This window comes from Coregonus lavaretus, assembly GCF_964263955.1.
Source record: "Coregonus lavaretus genome assembly, chromosome: 13".
NCBI lineage: Eukaryota > Metazoa > Chordata > Actinopteri > Salmoniformes > Salmonidae > Coregonus > Coregonus lavaretus.
Genome location: NC_140000.1, coordinates 12356222 through 12373892, shown reverse-complemented (window position 1 = coordinate 12373892; position 17671 = coordinate 12356222). Strand labels below are relative to the sequence as shown.

At 42.8% G+C, this 17671-nt stretch overlaps 2 protein-coding genes across 5 annotated transcripts in view; one reads left to right on the top strand and one right to left on the bottom strand.

Annotated features, from left to right (window-relative positions):
- The window catches only part of LOC311139364 (sperm acrosome membrane-associated protein 6-like), a gene marked incomplete at its 5' end in the record, with an annotated part of 1014348 nt that overhangs the window by 775931 nt on the left and 220746 nt on the right, over positions 1-17671 (top strand). The window lies entirely within an intron of this gene.
- On the bottom strand, positions 11363-16702 carry LOC311140162 (uncharacterized protein). Of its 4 annotated transcripts, none has more exons than XM_084175103.1 (5): positions 16672-16702; positions 15248-15404; positions 14040-14327; positions 13852-13939; positions 11363-13342 (listed from the first exon to the last, which is right to left on the bottom strand). In XM_084175103.1, exons 3-5 carry the CDS (start codon positions 14274-14276, stop codon positions 11895-11897), a joined length of 1773 nt encoding a protein of 590 aa, XP_084031229.1. In that variant the 5' UTR covers positions 14277-14327; positions 15248-15404; positions 16672-16702; the 3' UTR covers positions 11363-11894. The 4 variants fall into 4 exon arrangements, with proteins under 4 accessions (XP_084031229.1, XP_084031230.1, XP_084031228.1 ...); XM_084175104.1 differs by having other exon boundaries at positions 11616-13342; positions 15188-15404; XM_084175102.1 differs by lacking the exon at positions 16672-16702 and adding an exon at positions 15588-15673 and having other exon boundaries at positions 11616-13342; positions 15188-15404.

Here is a 17671-nt window from a genome sequence, read left to right as displayed (position 1 = left end):
CCCACCCTTAATCTTGTAAAAATAGCCTCCTCTCTTCTGTCCCCTCCCCGACTTTCATCTGTACTTGAAATAAATGCCTTCCCTTATTATTTATATTCCACTGCTCCTGCCATCTCTTCACCATCACTGTACAGTGGGGGGAAAAGTATTTAGTCAGCCACCAATTGTGCAAGTTCTCCCACTTAGAAAGATGAGAGAGGCCTGTAATTTTCATCATAGGTACACGTCAACTATGACAGACGAAATGAGAAAAAAAAATCCAGAAAATCACATTGTAGGATTTTTAATGAATTTATTTGCAAATTATGGTGGAAAATAAGTATTTGGTCACCTACAAACAAGCAAGATTTCTGGCTCTAACAGACCTGTAACTTCTTCTTTAAGAGGCTCCTCTGTCCTCCACTCGTTACCTGTATTAATGGCACCTGTTTTAACTTGTTATCAGTATAAAAGACACCTGTCCACAACCTCAAACAGTCACACTCCAAACTCCACTATGGCCAAGACCAAAGAGCTGTCAAAGGACACCAGAAACAAAATTGTAGACCTGCACCAGGCTGGGAAGACTGAATCTGCAATAGGTAAGCAGCTTGGTTTGAAGAAATCAACTGTGGGAGCAATTATTAGGAAATGGAAGACATACAAGACATTTACATTTACATTTTACATTTTAGTCATTTAGCAGACGCTCTTATCCAGAGCGACTTACAGTTAGCACATACATTATTTTATCGAACCCACAACCCTGGCGTTGCAAACGCCATGCTCTACCAACTGAGCTACATCCCCTGCTGGCCATTCCCTCCCCTACCCTGGACGACGCTGGGCCAATTGTGCGCCGCCCCATGGGTCTCCCGGTCGCGGCCGGCTACGACAGAGCCTGGATTCGAACCAGGATCTCTAGTGGCACAGCTAGCACTGCGATGCAGTGCCTTAGACCACTGCGCCACTCGGGAGCATAACCACTGATAATCTCCCTTGATCTGGGGTTCCACGCAAGATCTCACCCTGTGGGGTCAAAATGATCACAAGAACGGTGAGCAAAAATCCCAGAACCACACGGGGGGACCTAGTGAATGACCTGCAGAGAGCTGGGACCAAAGTAACAAAGCCTACCATCAGTAACACACTACGCCGCCAGGGACTCAAATCCTGCAGTGCCAGACGTGTCCCCCTGCTTAAGCCAGTACATGTCCAGGCCCGTCTGAAGTTTGCTAGAGTGCATTTGGATGATCCAGAAGAGGATTGGGAGAATGTCATATGGTCAGATGAAACCAAAATATAACTTTTTGGTAAAAACTCAACTCGTCGTGTTTGGAGGACAAAGAATGCTGAGTTGCATCCAAAGAACACCATACCCACTGTGAAGCATGGGGGTGGAAACATCATGCTTTGGGGCTGTTTTTCTGCAAAGGGACCAGGACGACTGATCCGTGTAAAGGAAAGAATGAATGGGGCCATCTGTGTCATCGGTGTAAATGGCCACAAAATCCTGATACAGTTTCCAGATGTCTCTTAAAGAAATCAGCTGGATCAACAACCTGCCCATCTTTCTGTAGTCTCTCCAACACTTCTAGATCAACTACTGGAGACGGGAGTAACCATGGTGGATTTACAGGAATAACTACCGTTGGACTAAACTCCCTTCCATACAGTCCCATCTCCTTCGCCTAGGTCAGGGGTGTCAAACGTCCAGCCCGCGGGCCGGATCAGGCCCGCAAGCGGGTTTAATCCGGCCCGCGAGATGATTTTGTAAAGTATAAAAATGAGCTGCAATTTTTCAATAAAAGAAACTGCTGTTCCAATTGCGTCCACTGGATGGTGCAATAGCAATTGTGATAAGCAAGCAAACTGTTTATACCGGGGCAGAGCAAGTAGGTCAAGCAAGTGCAGCCAGTCCGGATGAACTACTTTGTTTTGCCCGCAATATTTATTACGGCTTCTACTTTTAACATTATGTGCTTTGGCACCCTCATTGCCCCAATATGTCTCTGTCAAAAAAGAGAAAAGTGGACGCAGAGTGCAGAGTGCAGAGTGTTCCAAGAAAAATGGTCATCCTCCTATTTATTAACGGAATTGAATGGGAAAGCTGTATGTTTGGTGTGTTCACAGCATGTTGCAGTGCTGAAAGAATATAATCTTTGTCGCCACTATGTGAGTCTTCATGCCAACAAATATGACAACTTTCAAGGACAGCGGAGAAGAGAGAAGGTGAATGAACTGTTGGCGGGTCTGAAGAAACAGCAGTCTGTGTTTACTCACAGCCGAGACATCAGTGACGCTGCAGTGAAAGCTAGCTACCTCATTGCTAATGAAATCGCAGTGGCTTCAAAACCATTTAGTGAGGGTGAATTTGTAAAAACATGCATGATGAAGGCAGCGGAGATTGTGTGCCCTGAAAAGCGCCAGGCTTTTGCAAATATCAGCCTGACAAGAAACACAGTTGCAGACAGGATTTCCGATCTTTCAGTGGATTTGGACAGTCAGTTGAAGCAAAAAGTAAAGTCATTTATTGCGTTTTCGGTTGCAATTGATGAAAGCACGGACATTACAGATGTTGCACAACTGGCCATTTTCATCCGCGGAGTTGATGACACATTGACCGTCACCGAGGAGTTCGTGGAGTTGGTGCACTCGTCGGCGCACTGGACAGGGTCGGAGTGGACTGGTCCCGCGCTGTCAGCCTGGCTACAGATGGTGCGCCCTCAATGATCGGGAAAAAAACAGGCATTTTGACAAAGTTCAGAGAGAAAGTGCAATCTGAAAATGGAGGATGTGATTTTTGGACTTTTCACTGTATTTTGCACCAGGAGGCTTTGTGTTGCAAGTCATTAAAGATGGATAATGTCATGAAGGTGGTCATCCAAACTGTTAATTTCATCCGATCCAGAAGCCTGAATCACCGTCAGTTTTACAGCCTTCTCAGAGAGAAATACCACATCTATGGCCTGCCATTCCACACTGAGGTAAGATGGTTAAGCCGAGGTGCTGTGCTGAGGCGTTTCTTTGATTTACGAGAAGAAATTGAACAGTTCATGGAAGAAACGGGCAAACCAGTGTTAGAATTTCATTCCGCAGAATGGATGCAGGATCTTGCATTTATGGTGGATGTTACAGAGCACCTGAATAACTTGAACAAACAGCTGCAAGGGCGCAACAAAGTTGTCACGCAGTATTATGACAGCATATGTTCTTTCAAGTTGAAGCTGTCATTGTGGGAGACGCAACTCGCCGGTGGTGATGCAGCTCACTTCCCCTGTCTGAAAAATGTGTGCGCGACCCAACATGTGGCAGACATGAAGCGGTTCAAAGATAAAATAACGGGACTGTTACAGGAGTTTGAGCAATGCTTTCAGATTTTTGGTGAACTGGAGAAAGACTTCAAAGTTTTTTGCTCGCCATTCACTGTGAATCCCTCTGATCTGCCCGTCAGCATCCAACTTGAAATAATAGACCTGCAGTGTGACTCGGATTTGAAGGGCAAATTTGCCGCAGCTGGCTTGGACATATTTTATCAGAATCTCTTGCCAGGTTACCCCAACTTGACAGCCCTCGCTGCAAAACTGTTGTGCATGTTTGGAACCACATATCTTTGTGAGCAAGTTCTCTGTAATGAGCATAGATAAAACAAAGCTGCGTTCAAGGCTCACGCACAAGCACTTGAATCACATCCTGAAGTCGGCTGCCACTCAGGATGTGACGCCTGATATTGATGCGCTGGTGAAAGCTAAAAGATGCCAGGTATCAGGAGTCAAATAAACTATGCAACCCCACTTTTAAAAAAAGGTGCTGCCTGAGACACCCTGATATAGTTCTGTGATCTGTGATATACTTCTGTGAATCACTGAGGCATTGTGTGTTTGTGTGTTATTTGTCCTCAGAATTTTCAAATAACTTGAGGTGTTTTATGATTAATAGTGATGTTGTGCTTGTACTATTTTGGACACACTGTCCTCAGGCTCCAGCTTTATGTTTTATGTTGATCGTATTAAAACAAAGAAAACAATCTGAAGATGTTGTTTTTATGTTATATATACCATGATTTTACTGGTCCGGCCCACTTGGGAATAGATTTTCCTCCATGTGGCCCCTGGCCTAGGTATTACCCACCCACCCAAAGCTCGCGTTCGGTCTTCGCTCATGTTCCCAGCATGCCTGTAAAATCCCTTTCGCAGGATGAGACACCCCTTGTCCTTGTAGGTTGACCCAGTAATTCATTGCCAGCTGCTGTCTCCTAATCTGCAACGGCATATCCCCCATCTCCACATGTAATGCAGCCACTGGGGACGTCAAAAACGCCCCACTACATATTCTGAGTCCTTGCCCCCGTACGACATCTAGCCTTTCCAGTGAGGTCCGGGCTGCCGAACCATATGCTATACTTCCATAGTCTATTACAGATCGGATCAATGCAACATACATGGTCTTCAATGAGGAACGCCCAGCCCCCCACTCCTTCCCCGTCAGACAGCGCATCACATTTAGCACCTTCTTACACTTTCCCACCACTCTCTCGATGTGTTCTGCCCAGGTCAGTCTAGTATGAAAGTATACCCCAAGGAACCTGAAGGCCCCCCACCCTCTCCAAGTTTCTCCCTATAACCTCAAGCATACCTCATCTCCCATCTTCCTCCTGGTAATGAACACTCAGGTAACCCCCTGGAATATGTTGAAAGATTTAGCCTGCTGATTGATGAGGATTTTAAAGGGATACTCGCCGAAAAGTGTGGGTACCTACTGACCTGCAAAACAACTAGCTAATATAATAAACATCTAAAACTGAACCTTACCTTAAACCTGACCCTAACCTAATTTTAACCAATTCTGAAATTAAATAGCCTATCGGTTTGCAGTTCAGGAGTTAAATGGTGTTAAAAAACACGTTAACAAATACAAAACAAGAACAATGTAACCAGTCTAATAATGCTTGTGACCGGACGAGGGTAGCTGAAGATAGTGTTACAATTTTCCTTAATTGGGTGCAATGCTCCTAAACAAGTAAGCTGTTATTTGAGATATACCTATATATTCGATTAAATACATGTAAATGAGAATTCTCTCTGAACGACCAATCATTTTGTAGCCTAATGGTTGTTTTGTGTAGTGTATCCAGTAGCACCATTCAAATTGTTCCAAGATAATGTGGGGATTCATCTCATAGCGATTCATATGAGAAACGGAAGGCAAATTGCTTCCAAATAGTGCAAAAAAAAATAAAAGTAACAACTTGCTTGAAAATAAATAACTTTTTTTCATTCATGTTATCTCTCACCTGGAAGATGCAGCTCTACACATATTTCGTCCCTTTCCTGGTCTCCATTATAATCTGACGTATCATAATTTTGTTCCACATACTGCGAATTAAATTCTAATCATAGCTCTCATTGGCTGATACAATCATCCAATCGAGAGAGCCAAAAACAAAACAAAACCATACAAGTTCACATACTGTTCATATCAAATAACTGAAATAAAAGGCTTTGAAAATAAACAATACATAGTGGGTTGTTATCCACTCAAAATGGCTACAGAGACAGAAGTCTGATAACAAACAAGTTAAATCCTTCATTTGTAACTAAATCAATTTAAACACAAATAAAATGTGTCGCTTTGCTTAATATGTGCCCCATAAGCCTCACAATAGCAAACTATACACAACAGGATTGTTAGGTTAGGCGTAGGCCTGGGAGTTCACAATGGCAGAAGAGCAGAGAAACAAATACAACAGCAACCGATAAAGAACCATGTAACAGGTCGTGTAAATGAACATGCAATAATATATACTTAGGGCTTTTAGTTAATAACCAGACACGTAGCTTAAAAGCCTGCCATATATTAAGTTACAATTGATATCACTAATCATTACCACCATGACATAAAAAACGTCTGACAAACTAGCATCACTTTTTCTTTTTTTCCCCATTCCGTCAATTTGATTTTGCACATTGAGGCGGACTGAGCCTTCTGTCTCTTGTTTTTAATGGCAATGTTTGATTGTCACTTTTTGGGGTATAAAGCACATGCTGGTTCCAACCCCAGTAGTTATCATCCCTACTTTTATTCCAAAAACGACAGTGCAGCAAAAGTCTCTCTATGCGTCTGGTTGTCGACTGCACGCATACGTCGATAGTGGACGAAGACGGGATGCAACTGAATTGTTGAGCTGATAGTGCCCCTCCTTCCTTCCTTCTCATTTTACATTTAAGTCATTTAGCAGACGCTCTTATCCAGAGCGACTTACAAGAGCAATTAGGGGTAAGAGCCTTGCTCAAGGGCACATCGACAGATTTTTCACCTAGTCGGCTCAGGGATTAGAACCAGCGACCTTTCGGTTACTGGCACAACGCTCTTAACCACTAAGCTACCTGCCGCCTTTTCTCCTCCCTCTCTTCTCTACATAGCCATGGTGGTGAGGTGCTGAGGTTAAGATAAAGGCGAAAGAAACTGCATCTACATATAGTCACTCTTAGTGATTATGTGCGTCAAGGCGTTATTCCACGGGGACTCAGGTGGCAAAAAGAACCATCATTGGGACAGCGCACAGATGATTTCTGTGAGCGCTGGTGTGCCATCCTGAACAAATAAATGCTCTATTGATTTAATGATATTAATTGTTGACCAGTTGAAAAATGATTTTATTGAAATGGTTACCACGATTGAAGAGAAACGCACAGCTCTGCAAATAGCTGTTAATGATGATGGCATATTCAATGAATTGATGAAAAATAACCAAGCGCTCCAGGACAAGTTGTCTATAGAATTAAAGGAGCTTAAAATCAAGAAATTCAACCAAGACAAAAAAGACAAGGCCGAGGACAAAGTCTACTTCTGGAGAAACCCTGACAAAATAAGTCCTGCTCCTCCTCTCCATGACAGACGCAGGAGGGGGGCCGCTAACTTCTATCCACTCCCGTCTGACCAACGCTCTACAACCAGCGCCTCATCCGCTTCCAGTGCCAGTTTTTTATCCAACGAGAGACTGGGCCGACGGAAGCGCGGAGGTGGCCGCGGTCACGTGTATCGACGAGATGCCGTACACGACTGGGTAAGAAGAAACGACAACCAGAGGCAGAGGGGGCCGTTCACACCGTCCCAGAACCCACGGGACTGAGTGTCTTTAATTTATCAAGCAAGATATTGAGTCCTGCCCATGTATCCTTGCTTAATAAAGGGTTATCTTTTGTGCCTACGACTCAGTGCAACGATTTCGATGTTAATGTAGACATGTTTAAGTTTTTTTTTGAAACATCCGTTTAAGGGAATACTTCAGCTCCCCTAATCGTGATATGTCAACTGAACATGTAGGTGGCTCACCTGCACATACTCCGACTCCTTTCAGAAGTAAGCGTTATTTTGTACCTCCAACCAATCGCAATCACTCTATTGAGACATATTGCACTCGTTGAAAAAGATGTTGGTAATCTCCTTAAGAACAAACCGGAGTACATATCTTTTCAAAATTTACCCAAGGATGAAAAACAAGCTTTGCTTGATTTACAATCCGATTCGTCAGTTCTTACCCGCCCTGCTGATAAGGGTGGGTCAGTTGTACTCATGGATAGGACAGTTTATGTAAATGAGTGTCACAGACAACTGCTTGACAACACATTTTACAAGAAACTCAGAAGTGACCCCACTTCCCAATTTCAGAACACTATCTTTTCTGTCCTAGATGGGTATTTAAGTTCTGGTCAAATCACCAAAAAAGAACACGATTTTTTGGCTATTCAACACCCTAAAATTGCCACTTTCTATACTTTGCCGAAATTACACAAGAATGTTACAAAACCTCCAGGGCGCCCTATTGTAGCAGGCATTGATGCAGTAACAGCCCCTTTATCGACCTTTGTTGATTTTTTTATTAGACCTCTCGCAGAACAGCTCCCCTCCTTTGTAAAGGACACCAGCAGTATGATCTCTATTATTGAATCTCTTGATCCTCTCCCTGATAATACCTTGTTAGTTACTTTTGATGTTGAGTCGTTATACACGAATATTCCACACGAGGGCGGTATTGAAGCCATGGAACATTTTGTTCTGCAACGTGACCCTAATGAACTACCTTCCAGTGCATGCATTATAACATTGGCTGAAATAGTACTCACACACAACTACTTCATGTTTCTAAATGATTTCTTTATTCAGACGAAGGGTACAGCTATGGGATCCCCTATGGCTCCTAACTATGCTAATTTGTATGTGGGTTACATTGAGAAACAGTCCATTTTCAATCCTCTCAAAAATGTTTTCTTGCCTAACATTATTATTTGGAAACGGTACATTGATATTTTTGTTCTATGGGGGGGTGATTCGAAACAGCTCCAGGCATTCCATGCTTTTCTTAACTCTTGTTCTGAGCACCTGAGATGTACTATGCAATCTGACACACGTCAAATCAGTTTCCTTGATCTTCTGATTTTGTGTGAGGATAATGTTCTATACACTGATCTTTACAGGAAACCTACTGACCGTAACAGTTTGTTGAGGGCGGACAGTTGTCACCCGCTTTCCTTGAAAAACAGTTTGCCCTACAGCCAATTCTGTCGAATCAAAATAATTTGTAAAAAACAATCAGATTTCGACCGTAATATGGCTGAGACGCAAAGAAAATTCAAGGAGAGGGGGTACAAAAATGGTCAGATTAATACTGCCATTGAGAAAATTCAAAACAAATCGAGACCTGATCTCTTTCAAGGAGTCTCGCAAAAAGAAGCATTCTTGCGTTCTAACCACACGCTATTCAAAGTGCTCTGAACAAATTAAGGGAATCGTTCACAAACATTGGCACATTCTAAGATCCGATGACAGTATTAGTAATGTGTTTTCAGACCCTCCCTTGGTTGTATTCTCGCGGGGCAGAAATCTCAGAGATCAATTGGTAAACTCTGATTTACCACCCCTAAATATCCCTGCACAACGTCTATTTGCGCCTCTACCGGATGTGCAATGGCACTTACAAATGTAGATCCTTCAAACACCCCCAAAGATCCCAATCAAAGGTGTTATTGCGTGCTCCACTAAGGCAGTTATTTATCTTATAACTTGTCCTTGTGGTAAAAATTATGTAGGTAAAACAAAGCGCGAATTAAAATTACGAATCTCGGAGCATCGTAGCACCATTAGGTGCAAAAACTCGACATACACAGTCGCTGCCCACTTTTTAGAAGTGAACCACTCGATTTCTTCCCTACGTTATATCGGCATCGAACAGGTCACCCTCCCTAGGAGAGGGGGTGACCTCGACAACTTATTGTTAAAACGAGAGGCTGCCTGGATCTTTAATTTAAAGACCCTTGCTCCCTTCGGTCTCAACGTAGACTTTGATTTGAAGCCATTCTTGTGATTTTGCTATTCATTGTAAATGTTGTGGGCCTATGTAGCCAAGTATCTATGATCATATGCTATCCATGTTTTTTTGTATTTTGTTTTTATCTGTGAATTGGCCAACGCTATTAGGCCACACCCGGCCATGATTACAGACACCTGCGTGTGTCCTTTGACACTATATAAACTAGTGACCCCCAGTGTTTGTCATTATACCCTGATGAAGACAGCTTGTCTGTCGAAACGTTGATTATTAGGATATTAAATTATTGCATCTGAGCTCCTAGAGTGTGCAGCTTTCCTTTTCTTTTTCAGGTGAGGTGCTGAGGCCCTAGCAGGCCTTTGCGCACCCCTCCCGCTCCGGGGTGTCCCCCTACATTACCATAACCACAGTACTCCAGGAGGTTCTGCCATAGTGTGACCAGGGCGGACCCCAGGCAGGCGCGGTTAGGGGCCAGGATGCCCCCCGGCAGCTGGATGAGGACGGTGGCCACCCCGGCTATGCTTTCGTCTGTGGGCTCCAGGGTGATGGGCCCCACTTTGAAGGTGGAGTAGGAGAAGCCCATGAGCTGGGACAGGAAGGGGTCGGAGAGGCAGAAGTGCTGGTACCCGCTGTGGGAGGACGGGTGGTGGTGGTGGGGACATAGTGGTGGGTGTTGAGGTAATGCAGGGGCAGGTGCTGCCCACTGTTGCCCCCTCCGCCCAGAGTAAGGTGGTGGACGGTGGGGCCGGAGCCTGGCTTGTGTTTGTAGGAGACGGCTCCAGCTCTCCCCCTCTGGCCAACTACAATTCCCCCCCAGCTTGCCTGTGCGTGCATGGGCCAGGGACACGGCACTGCCCCCACCCCTCCGCCCCATGTGGAGGGCAGGTAGGTGAGCTGGGCCTCCTCTGGCTCCAAATAGACAGTGGTTTCATCACAGTAGCACACTCAAGAGATCGATTTATAGCCATTAACCTAAAATAATTCATAGATTTTAAACAAAAAAATATTAATATGAGATGGAAGGAGAGCTCCTAACAAGTTCATGAAGCCAATCTAGAGCTCTGTGAGATGTTCACAGCAATGGGGTCAGACGTTTCGATCAAGAGAAACCTCTAGAAAATTTGCACATTTTCTCTAACACTAAATATACAAATATGTAATTTACAGTTATGAAGGTCACATTTTATCGTTAGTCATTTTAGAATTTCATTATGCTACGTTTAGAAGGCATCAGTCATTTCAAGCCTTATTCATACAATTTTGTTGAATAGGAAATACATAACATTTCATAATTGAATCATATTTGTACTGTGTATTTGAGCTTGTGTCCTCAAAAGTGACTACAACTCAGCAATTTAGAACTATTCTTACCAAAAAGGTGAGATTTTAACCTTTCTTTGAGTATGAACTGTTTAGAAATTACACCACTTTTTGAACATAGTCCCCACATTTTAGGGGACCAAAAGTATTGGAACAAATTCACTTGTGTATTAAAATTAGTCAAAAGTTTAATATTTGGTCCCATATTCATGGCACGCAACGATTACATCAAGATTGTTACCCTACAAACTTGTTGGACGCTACCATGATTATGGATCGTCCAGAATGAATCGTGATTAATGAGTGATAAAGAGTACAGACGCACAAATATCATACCCCCAAGACATGCTAACCTCTCACCATTACAATAACAGGGGAGGTTAGGATTTTTTTTTTGTGGGGGGGTATGATATGCCTAACTTTCTCACTCATTATTCACGATTCAGTCAGGACTGTCCGTAATAATGGCTGCATCCACATAATAATAATAATATAATAATAATAATAATAATAAGCCATTTAGCAGACGCTTTTATCCAAAGCGACTTACAGTCATGCATGCATACATTTCTTTGTGTACGGGTGGTCCAGGGGATCGAACCCACTACCTTGGCGTTACAAGCGCCGTGCTCTACCAGCTGAGCTACAGAGGACCACATGAATGTAGAAGTGTTTAAAAACATTATATTCTTATTTACAATAAAAGTTACTCCAAAATGACACTACACAATATTTACCATTCATTTCTATTGGGCACAAAATACTACCAAAACAAACTGCAAATGCATCCAGTCACAAGCTTGATGTAAGCATTGCATTCTAGGAATATGGGACCAAATAATACACTTTTGACTACACATTAGTGAATTCGTCCCAATACTTTTGGTTCCCTTAAAATGGGGGGGGAATATGTACAAAAAAATGCTGTTCTTTCCAAACGGTTCACCAGCTATGTATGAAAATACCCGCAAAATAAAGCTGACAGTCTGCACTTTAACCTCATAGTCATTGTATCATTTCAAATCCAAAGTGCTGCAGTACAGAGCCAAAACATGTCACTGTCCCAATACTTTTGGAGCTCACTGTGTGACCCAACTGGAGGATTGCTAAAACATTGTGGCGTTACCATAAACAGGGGAGCAAAATTTCATTAGCATTTGTTGTCATACATCTATCACTGACTAAAGAGATCAGACGCCCCTCCTATTAATTCATAAGAGTAACTGAGTTTCATAAAAAGGTGTCATGTTAAAAATATACAGCAGAATCATTTAGGTTTACAACATCTAAGCAGGTGTTTGGAGAGGTTGGACTTGCGAGCAAAGCTGACAAAGCAGTGGGGGCAGGAATAACATTTCCCCTTGTGTATTTTCATGTGGCCTTTAACGTGACTCTGTTCATAAAAGCTCTTCCCACACTCTTGGCAGGAGTATGGCTTTACATCACGGTGAGTGTGGGTCCTCATGTGCAGGGTCAGAGAAGCAGAGCAGATAAACCGTTTGTGGCATTCAGAACATTCAAATGGCCTCTCCCCAGTGTGGAGGCGCTTGTGTTTGGCCAGATCTCCAGACTGAGTGTAGCTTTTACCACACTCTGTACAGGTGTATGGTTTCTCACCTGTGTGAGTGCGCTGGTGGTTCTTCAGGTGGTCGAGTCGGGAAAATTGCTTGTCACACACTGTGCAGTGGTAAGGCCTCTCCCCGGTGTGTGAGCGCAGGTGTATGTTCAGCACCCCAATCCTTATGAACTTCCGCCCACAAACCCCACAATGGTAGTTTTTCTGGTTGCTGTGGATCTTCAGATGAGTTTTCAGATAACCTTTGTCAGCAAAGTCTTTACCACACACCGTACATTTGAAAGGTCTCTCCCCTGAGTGCGTGCGCAGGTGAAGCTTCAGACTCTCCCTGTATGCAAACTGCCTGTCGCATTGGGAGCAAGAGTACTTCCTCTCACCAGAGTGAACAGTCATGTGTTTCCTGAGGAGCGACTTCTGTTTGAAAGACTTCCCACAGTCCTGGCATTTGAATGGCTTGACCCCATTGTGTATTAACAAGTGATAACGGTAAGCGCTGGTATCTGAGAAGCGCTTGCCGCACTCCTTGCAGACATAAGGCTTCTCTCCGGTGTGGATGCGCATGTGAGTGTTCAGGCTCGTAGGAGTAGTGAGGATCTTGCCACACTCTAAGCATTGGAAGCCGACTTCCAGACAGACCATCGGTTTAGTGTCCTTAGGTTTAGAACCCTCTGGTTCATGACACCGGTGAGGCCCCAGGCCCCAGCAATTCTCAAAGCTCTTCCCACAGTCCGCGCAACTAATGTGTCCATCGGTGAGAACAACGGCCATTTTGTGCAAACTCTTGCAGTGCTTCAGCAGGCTGCCCAGGTACTTGAATCTGCGGGAACACTGCGGGCAGGTGTGGAACTTCTCCTGAACCCTGTGGGGACGGGCAGGTTTCCGGGGAGGGGCAGGTTTTTGGGGAAGGGCAGAGGGGTGGGCCTTGCGGGTGTGAATGTCTAGCTGTCGTGGTGTATGGAACATGCAGCTACAGTGGGGACAGCTGTGTGTGGGGCCGTACACGGTTTTACTCTTTGAGACTTGGCTTTTCAACATGGCCAGGTACTGCTTCTGGTGTTTGGTCTTGATGTGGTTCTCCAGGAAGTAACAGTCAGTGAAGGAGATGGTGCAGTGTGGACAAGGAAAAAACTGAGAAGAACCTGAGAGTGAGGGATAGAGAGGGAGAGAAGAGATGGGTATGACAAGAGGGGAGGAAGGGAACTGTGTACAATAGTCATTGCCCATATCAAATTAAAACCTTATTAATCTCTTAAGGATCCGACCCCTTTTTTCAATTTTCGCCTAAAATGACACCCAAATCTAACTGCCTGTAGCTCAAGACCTGAAGCAAGGATATGCAAGTTGTTGTTGTGCACTCTCCTCAAACAATAGCATGGTATTTTTCCACTGTAATAGCTACTGTAAATTGGACAGTGCAGTTATATTAACAATAATTTGAGCTTTCTGCCCATGTAAGACATGTCTATGTCCTGGAAAGTTTGCTGTTACTTACAACAGTCATGCTAATCACATTAGCGCACGTTAACTCAACCGTCCCGTATACAGGACACCGATCACGTAGAGGTTAATATGAATGTTCCAGTAACCATCACCCATCTAAATTGCACTGTTGGGCGTAGACTGGAGTATGATAAACAATATGTCCTACCTCCATTGTTGCATTCATCCCTCCTGACATCAGTCTCCTCCTTCACCAAACACACTTTAATGTCTCTCAGAAGTGTCTTAACCACCACCTTGTGGATTAAAAAGAGACAGAAATTACAAGTATTCATTAACAATCTTAATGATATTGCCACAATACTAGACACATTAGAAAACACTAATCCTACTTACATCAGCCAACCTGGTTAGCACTACCACAGGATCCTTGTGGAGTGGACTAGAATCTGAATGAGGATTTGAATTGGTGCTCTTTGAGAGGGCTTGGGTAAAGTCTGATTCATCTCTGCCGGTGGAGTCATCGCCTGACTGTGGGTCATGTTCTGTGTGTGTTATACCCAGGTTTACATGACGTTCAGTCCCCTTATTTGTGTGCAGTGGTTTAGTTTTTGCACATTGTTTGAGCTTCATCTTGTTGACTAAAGTGCCTCTAATGTAAACACTTTCCTCCTTACTGGCATTCTGAGTGAAAAGAGAAGCAGAGTTTCAGTGAGCATCAGCCTTACCAAGACAAGAGCTAGACTAGGTCAGGCACCATAAGGGAAACTCTTTTCATGGCACTTTGATACTTTAGTGACGTTTTCATAGCAGGTTAGGAGAACTTACACAGCAGGTTAGGATAATTAACGTAGCACGTTAGGAGACTGAAATTAAGGTTAGGAAAATGCTCTCCTTACCTGCTACGGAAATCACTTGGTATCGAAGTGCCATGAAAAGAGTGTGTCCCGGGACCATAACAGCCTATACACACACACACACCACTGCAGACTTAGGCTGCTATGCAAAGATGAAGAACACACAATCATGCATTATTAGCCAAAAGTCAAAACACTCAACTAACAAGGCTAGTAGTGTTAAATGACCATAAAACTTAAATTAATGGGCCGGGCATTTATTTTCTTAAATCACTCTATACAATAAGCGCTTATTAGAGACAGGCTTCTATTTGAGCCTGGCATCTACACTGAACAAAAATATGAATGCAAAAAAGTGTTGGTCCTATGTTTCATGAGATAAAACAATAGATCCAATTTTACATATGCACAAAATGCTTATTTCTCTAAAAACACTGTTGCACAAATGTGTTTACATCCCTGTTAGTGCGCATTTCTCCTTTGCCAAGATAATCCATCCACCTGACAGGTGTGGCACATCAAGAAGCTGATTAAACAGCATGATTACATTTACATTTTAGCCATTTAGCAGACGCTCTTATCCAGAGCAACTTAATCGTGAGTGCATACATTTCATACTTTATTTCTGTTTTCTGCACAAACGGTCAGAAACTCAGGGAAGCTCATCTGCGTGCTTGTCGTCCTCACCAGGGTCTTGACCTGACTGCAGTTCGGCGTCGTAACCGACTTCTGTGGGCAAATGCTCACCGTTGATGAACACAGGAGAAGTGTGCTCTTCACGGATGAATCCCAGTTTCAACTGTACATGGCAGATGGCAGACGTATGGCGTCTTGTGGGCGAGTGGTTTGCTGATGTCAATGTGCCCCATGGTGGCAGTGGGGTTATGGTATGTGCAGGCATAACCTAAGGACCACAAACACAATTGCATTTTATCGATGGCAATTTGAATGCACAGAGATACAGTGACGAGATCCTGAGGCCCATTGTCGTGCCATTCATCAGCCGCATTCACCTCATGACGCAAGGATCTGTACACAATTCTCAAAGCTGAAAATGTCCCAGTTCTTCCATTGCCTGCATACTCACCAGACATGTCACCCATTGAGCATGTTTGGGATGCTCTGGATCGCAGTGTACGACAGCGTGTTCCAGTTCCCCCCAATATCCAGCAACTTCGCACAGCCATTGAAGAGGAGTGGGACAACATTCCACAATCAACAGCCTGATCAACTCTACACGAAGGAGATGTTTCATGCTGCAAATGGTGGTCACACCAGATACTGACTGGTTTTCTGAGCCACGCCCCTACTTTTTTTAATTTATGTATATGTTACCAACAGATCCATATCTGTATTCCAAGTAATGTGAAATTCATAGATTAGGGCCCAATTAATGTATTTCAATTGACAGATTTCCTTATAACTCAGTAAAATCTTTGAAATTGTTGCATTTATTTTTGTTCAGTGTATTTTCTTAATGCACACAGCTTTGCATAGTTAATTGTTTAATTCCAGCATTCACTTCCAACATTTTAATAAATTGTATCACTTACACTGTCACGTTTCTATTGTCTTAGTATGGCTAAATAAAAATATATTCCTTGACAATAATTATTTCTCTCTTTCAATGTACATTTTCGGTAGTCATTACTTCCGCCACTAGAGGGCAATCAGCCGATTTTTAGGGATCTGTACTAACACAGTTTTGTACTTGCGAAAAGGCCTTTAAGTCATTATTGAATAATAAATGTAACAAATCAAACATTAAACCTCGTAAACAATACATGTTAACCACTTAATTAATTTAGACCTTGCGTTTATTTGAAAAAGGCGTATATTTGCTGAAATGTGTGCCGTTGCCCAGCTATTAAAGGGGACAGGCAGCTATTTGAGACGACGTTAAATTCAAGTTACCGTAGACAAGCTGTTTAGAATCTAGCTAGTAGATGTGGTCTTTGCTGGTTTAAAACGGCGCGAGCTAGCTACAAAAACACATATCACGTGGCGTGGTTTTGGTGAAACTTGGATAAACCAAATTACGGAGTTTGCTACATTTGACGATGGTCACCCACCCAACGTGTCACTTTTTTATAAAGACATCAACGATGAGAGTAAACTATTGTTTTCTAAGCAAAACGTTCACGGACAGAAGGGAAAATAGCTTCACTTACCTAATTCGATTCAAACCAAACACAGTGACCGGAAGACCGCTGTTTGCACTTCCTTTGCATTGGTGAAACATGACCAATCAGATAACGACCTCTCCTTATTCTTCAATGAGGTTTAACGGCGGTTGGCATCCAATTTGTTAAATTACCGCCACCTACTAGACTGGCGTACAACTCCCTTATCTGTCCTTGAAAAATAAAATAAAACAAAGAAATATCCTACCATCTAACACTACACTCACAACTTCAAAACTACTACTAATAATTAACCCCACCCTTCTCCACTATTTAAATATACTCACTCCTACCTCATGCCCTCAACCTGAAATGATGGGATATCACCACTTAACACTCCCTGTAACTCTTCTGCTGTCAAGTCTCGCACGCCCAAATATCTCTCTGCAGCTGCCACCACAACCTCAATTTTCTTCGATTTGCATTCCATCCCTGCAGTACAATTAATAACCATTGCTATAAAACGCTAAAAACCCAATCTTACTGAAACATATATCACTTGCTTGCCTATCCCACTGTACTGGTATAGATCTCCTACTCTACTCTCACCACATTGATGTCTCTTATTCCACTTAAAAGAAAACATGCACAAAACCACACAGGTGTGTCATCTTTCCTGGACTTTTAATATTGTAGCCTACTCATCACCAGGACAGAGAGTCGGGCATCTTCTGTACATCACCGTTCCCTTCTTTAAAAAAACAAGAGCAAATGAAAAATACAATAAAATAAAAAAAGGTGTTAAATAACAAGTAAACGAAGCAACAAACACAAAACAAGACTATAACAATCTAACCAGTCTAATAATGCTTATGACCAGACTCGAGGGTAGCTAGATAGTTTTACAGTTTTCCTTAATTGGGTGAAATGCTACTACACAAGCTGTTATTTTTGTTATATATATATATATATATATATATATATATATATATATATATATATATATATATATATATATATATATATATATATATATATATATATATAT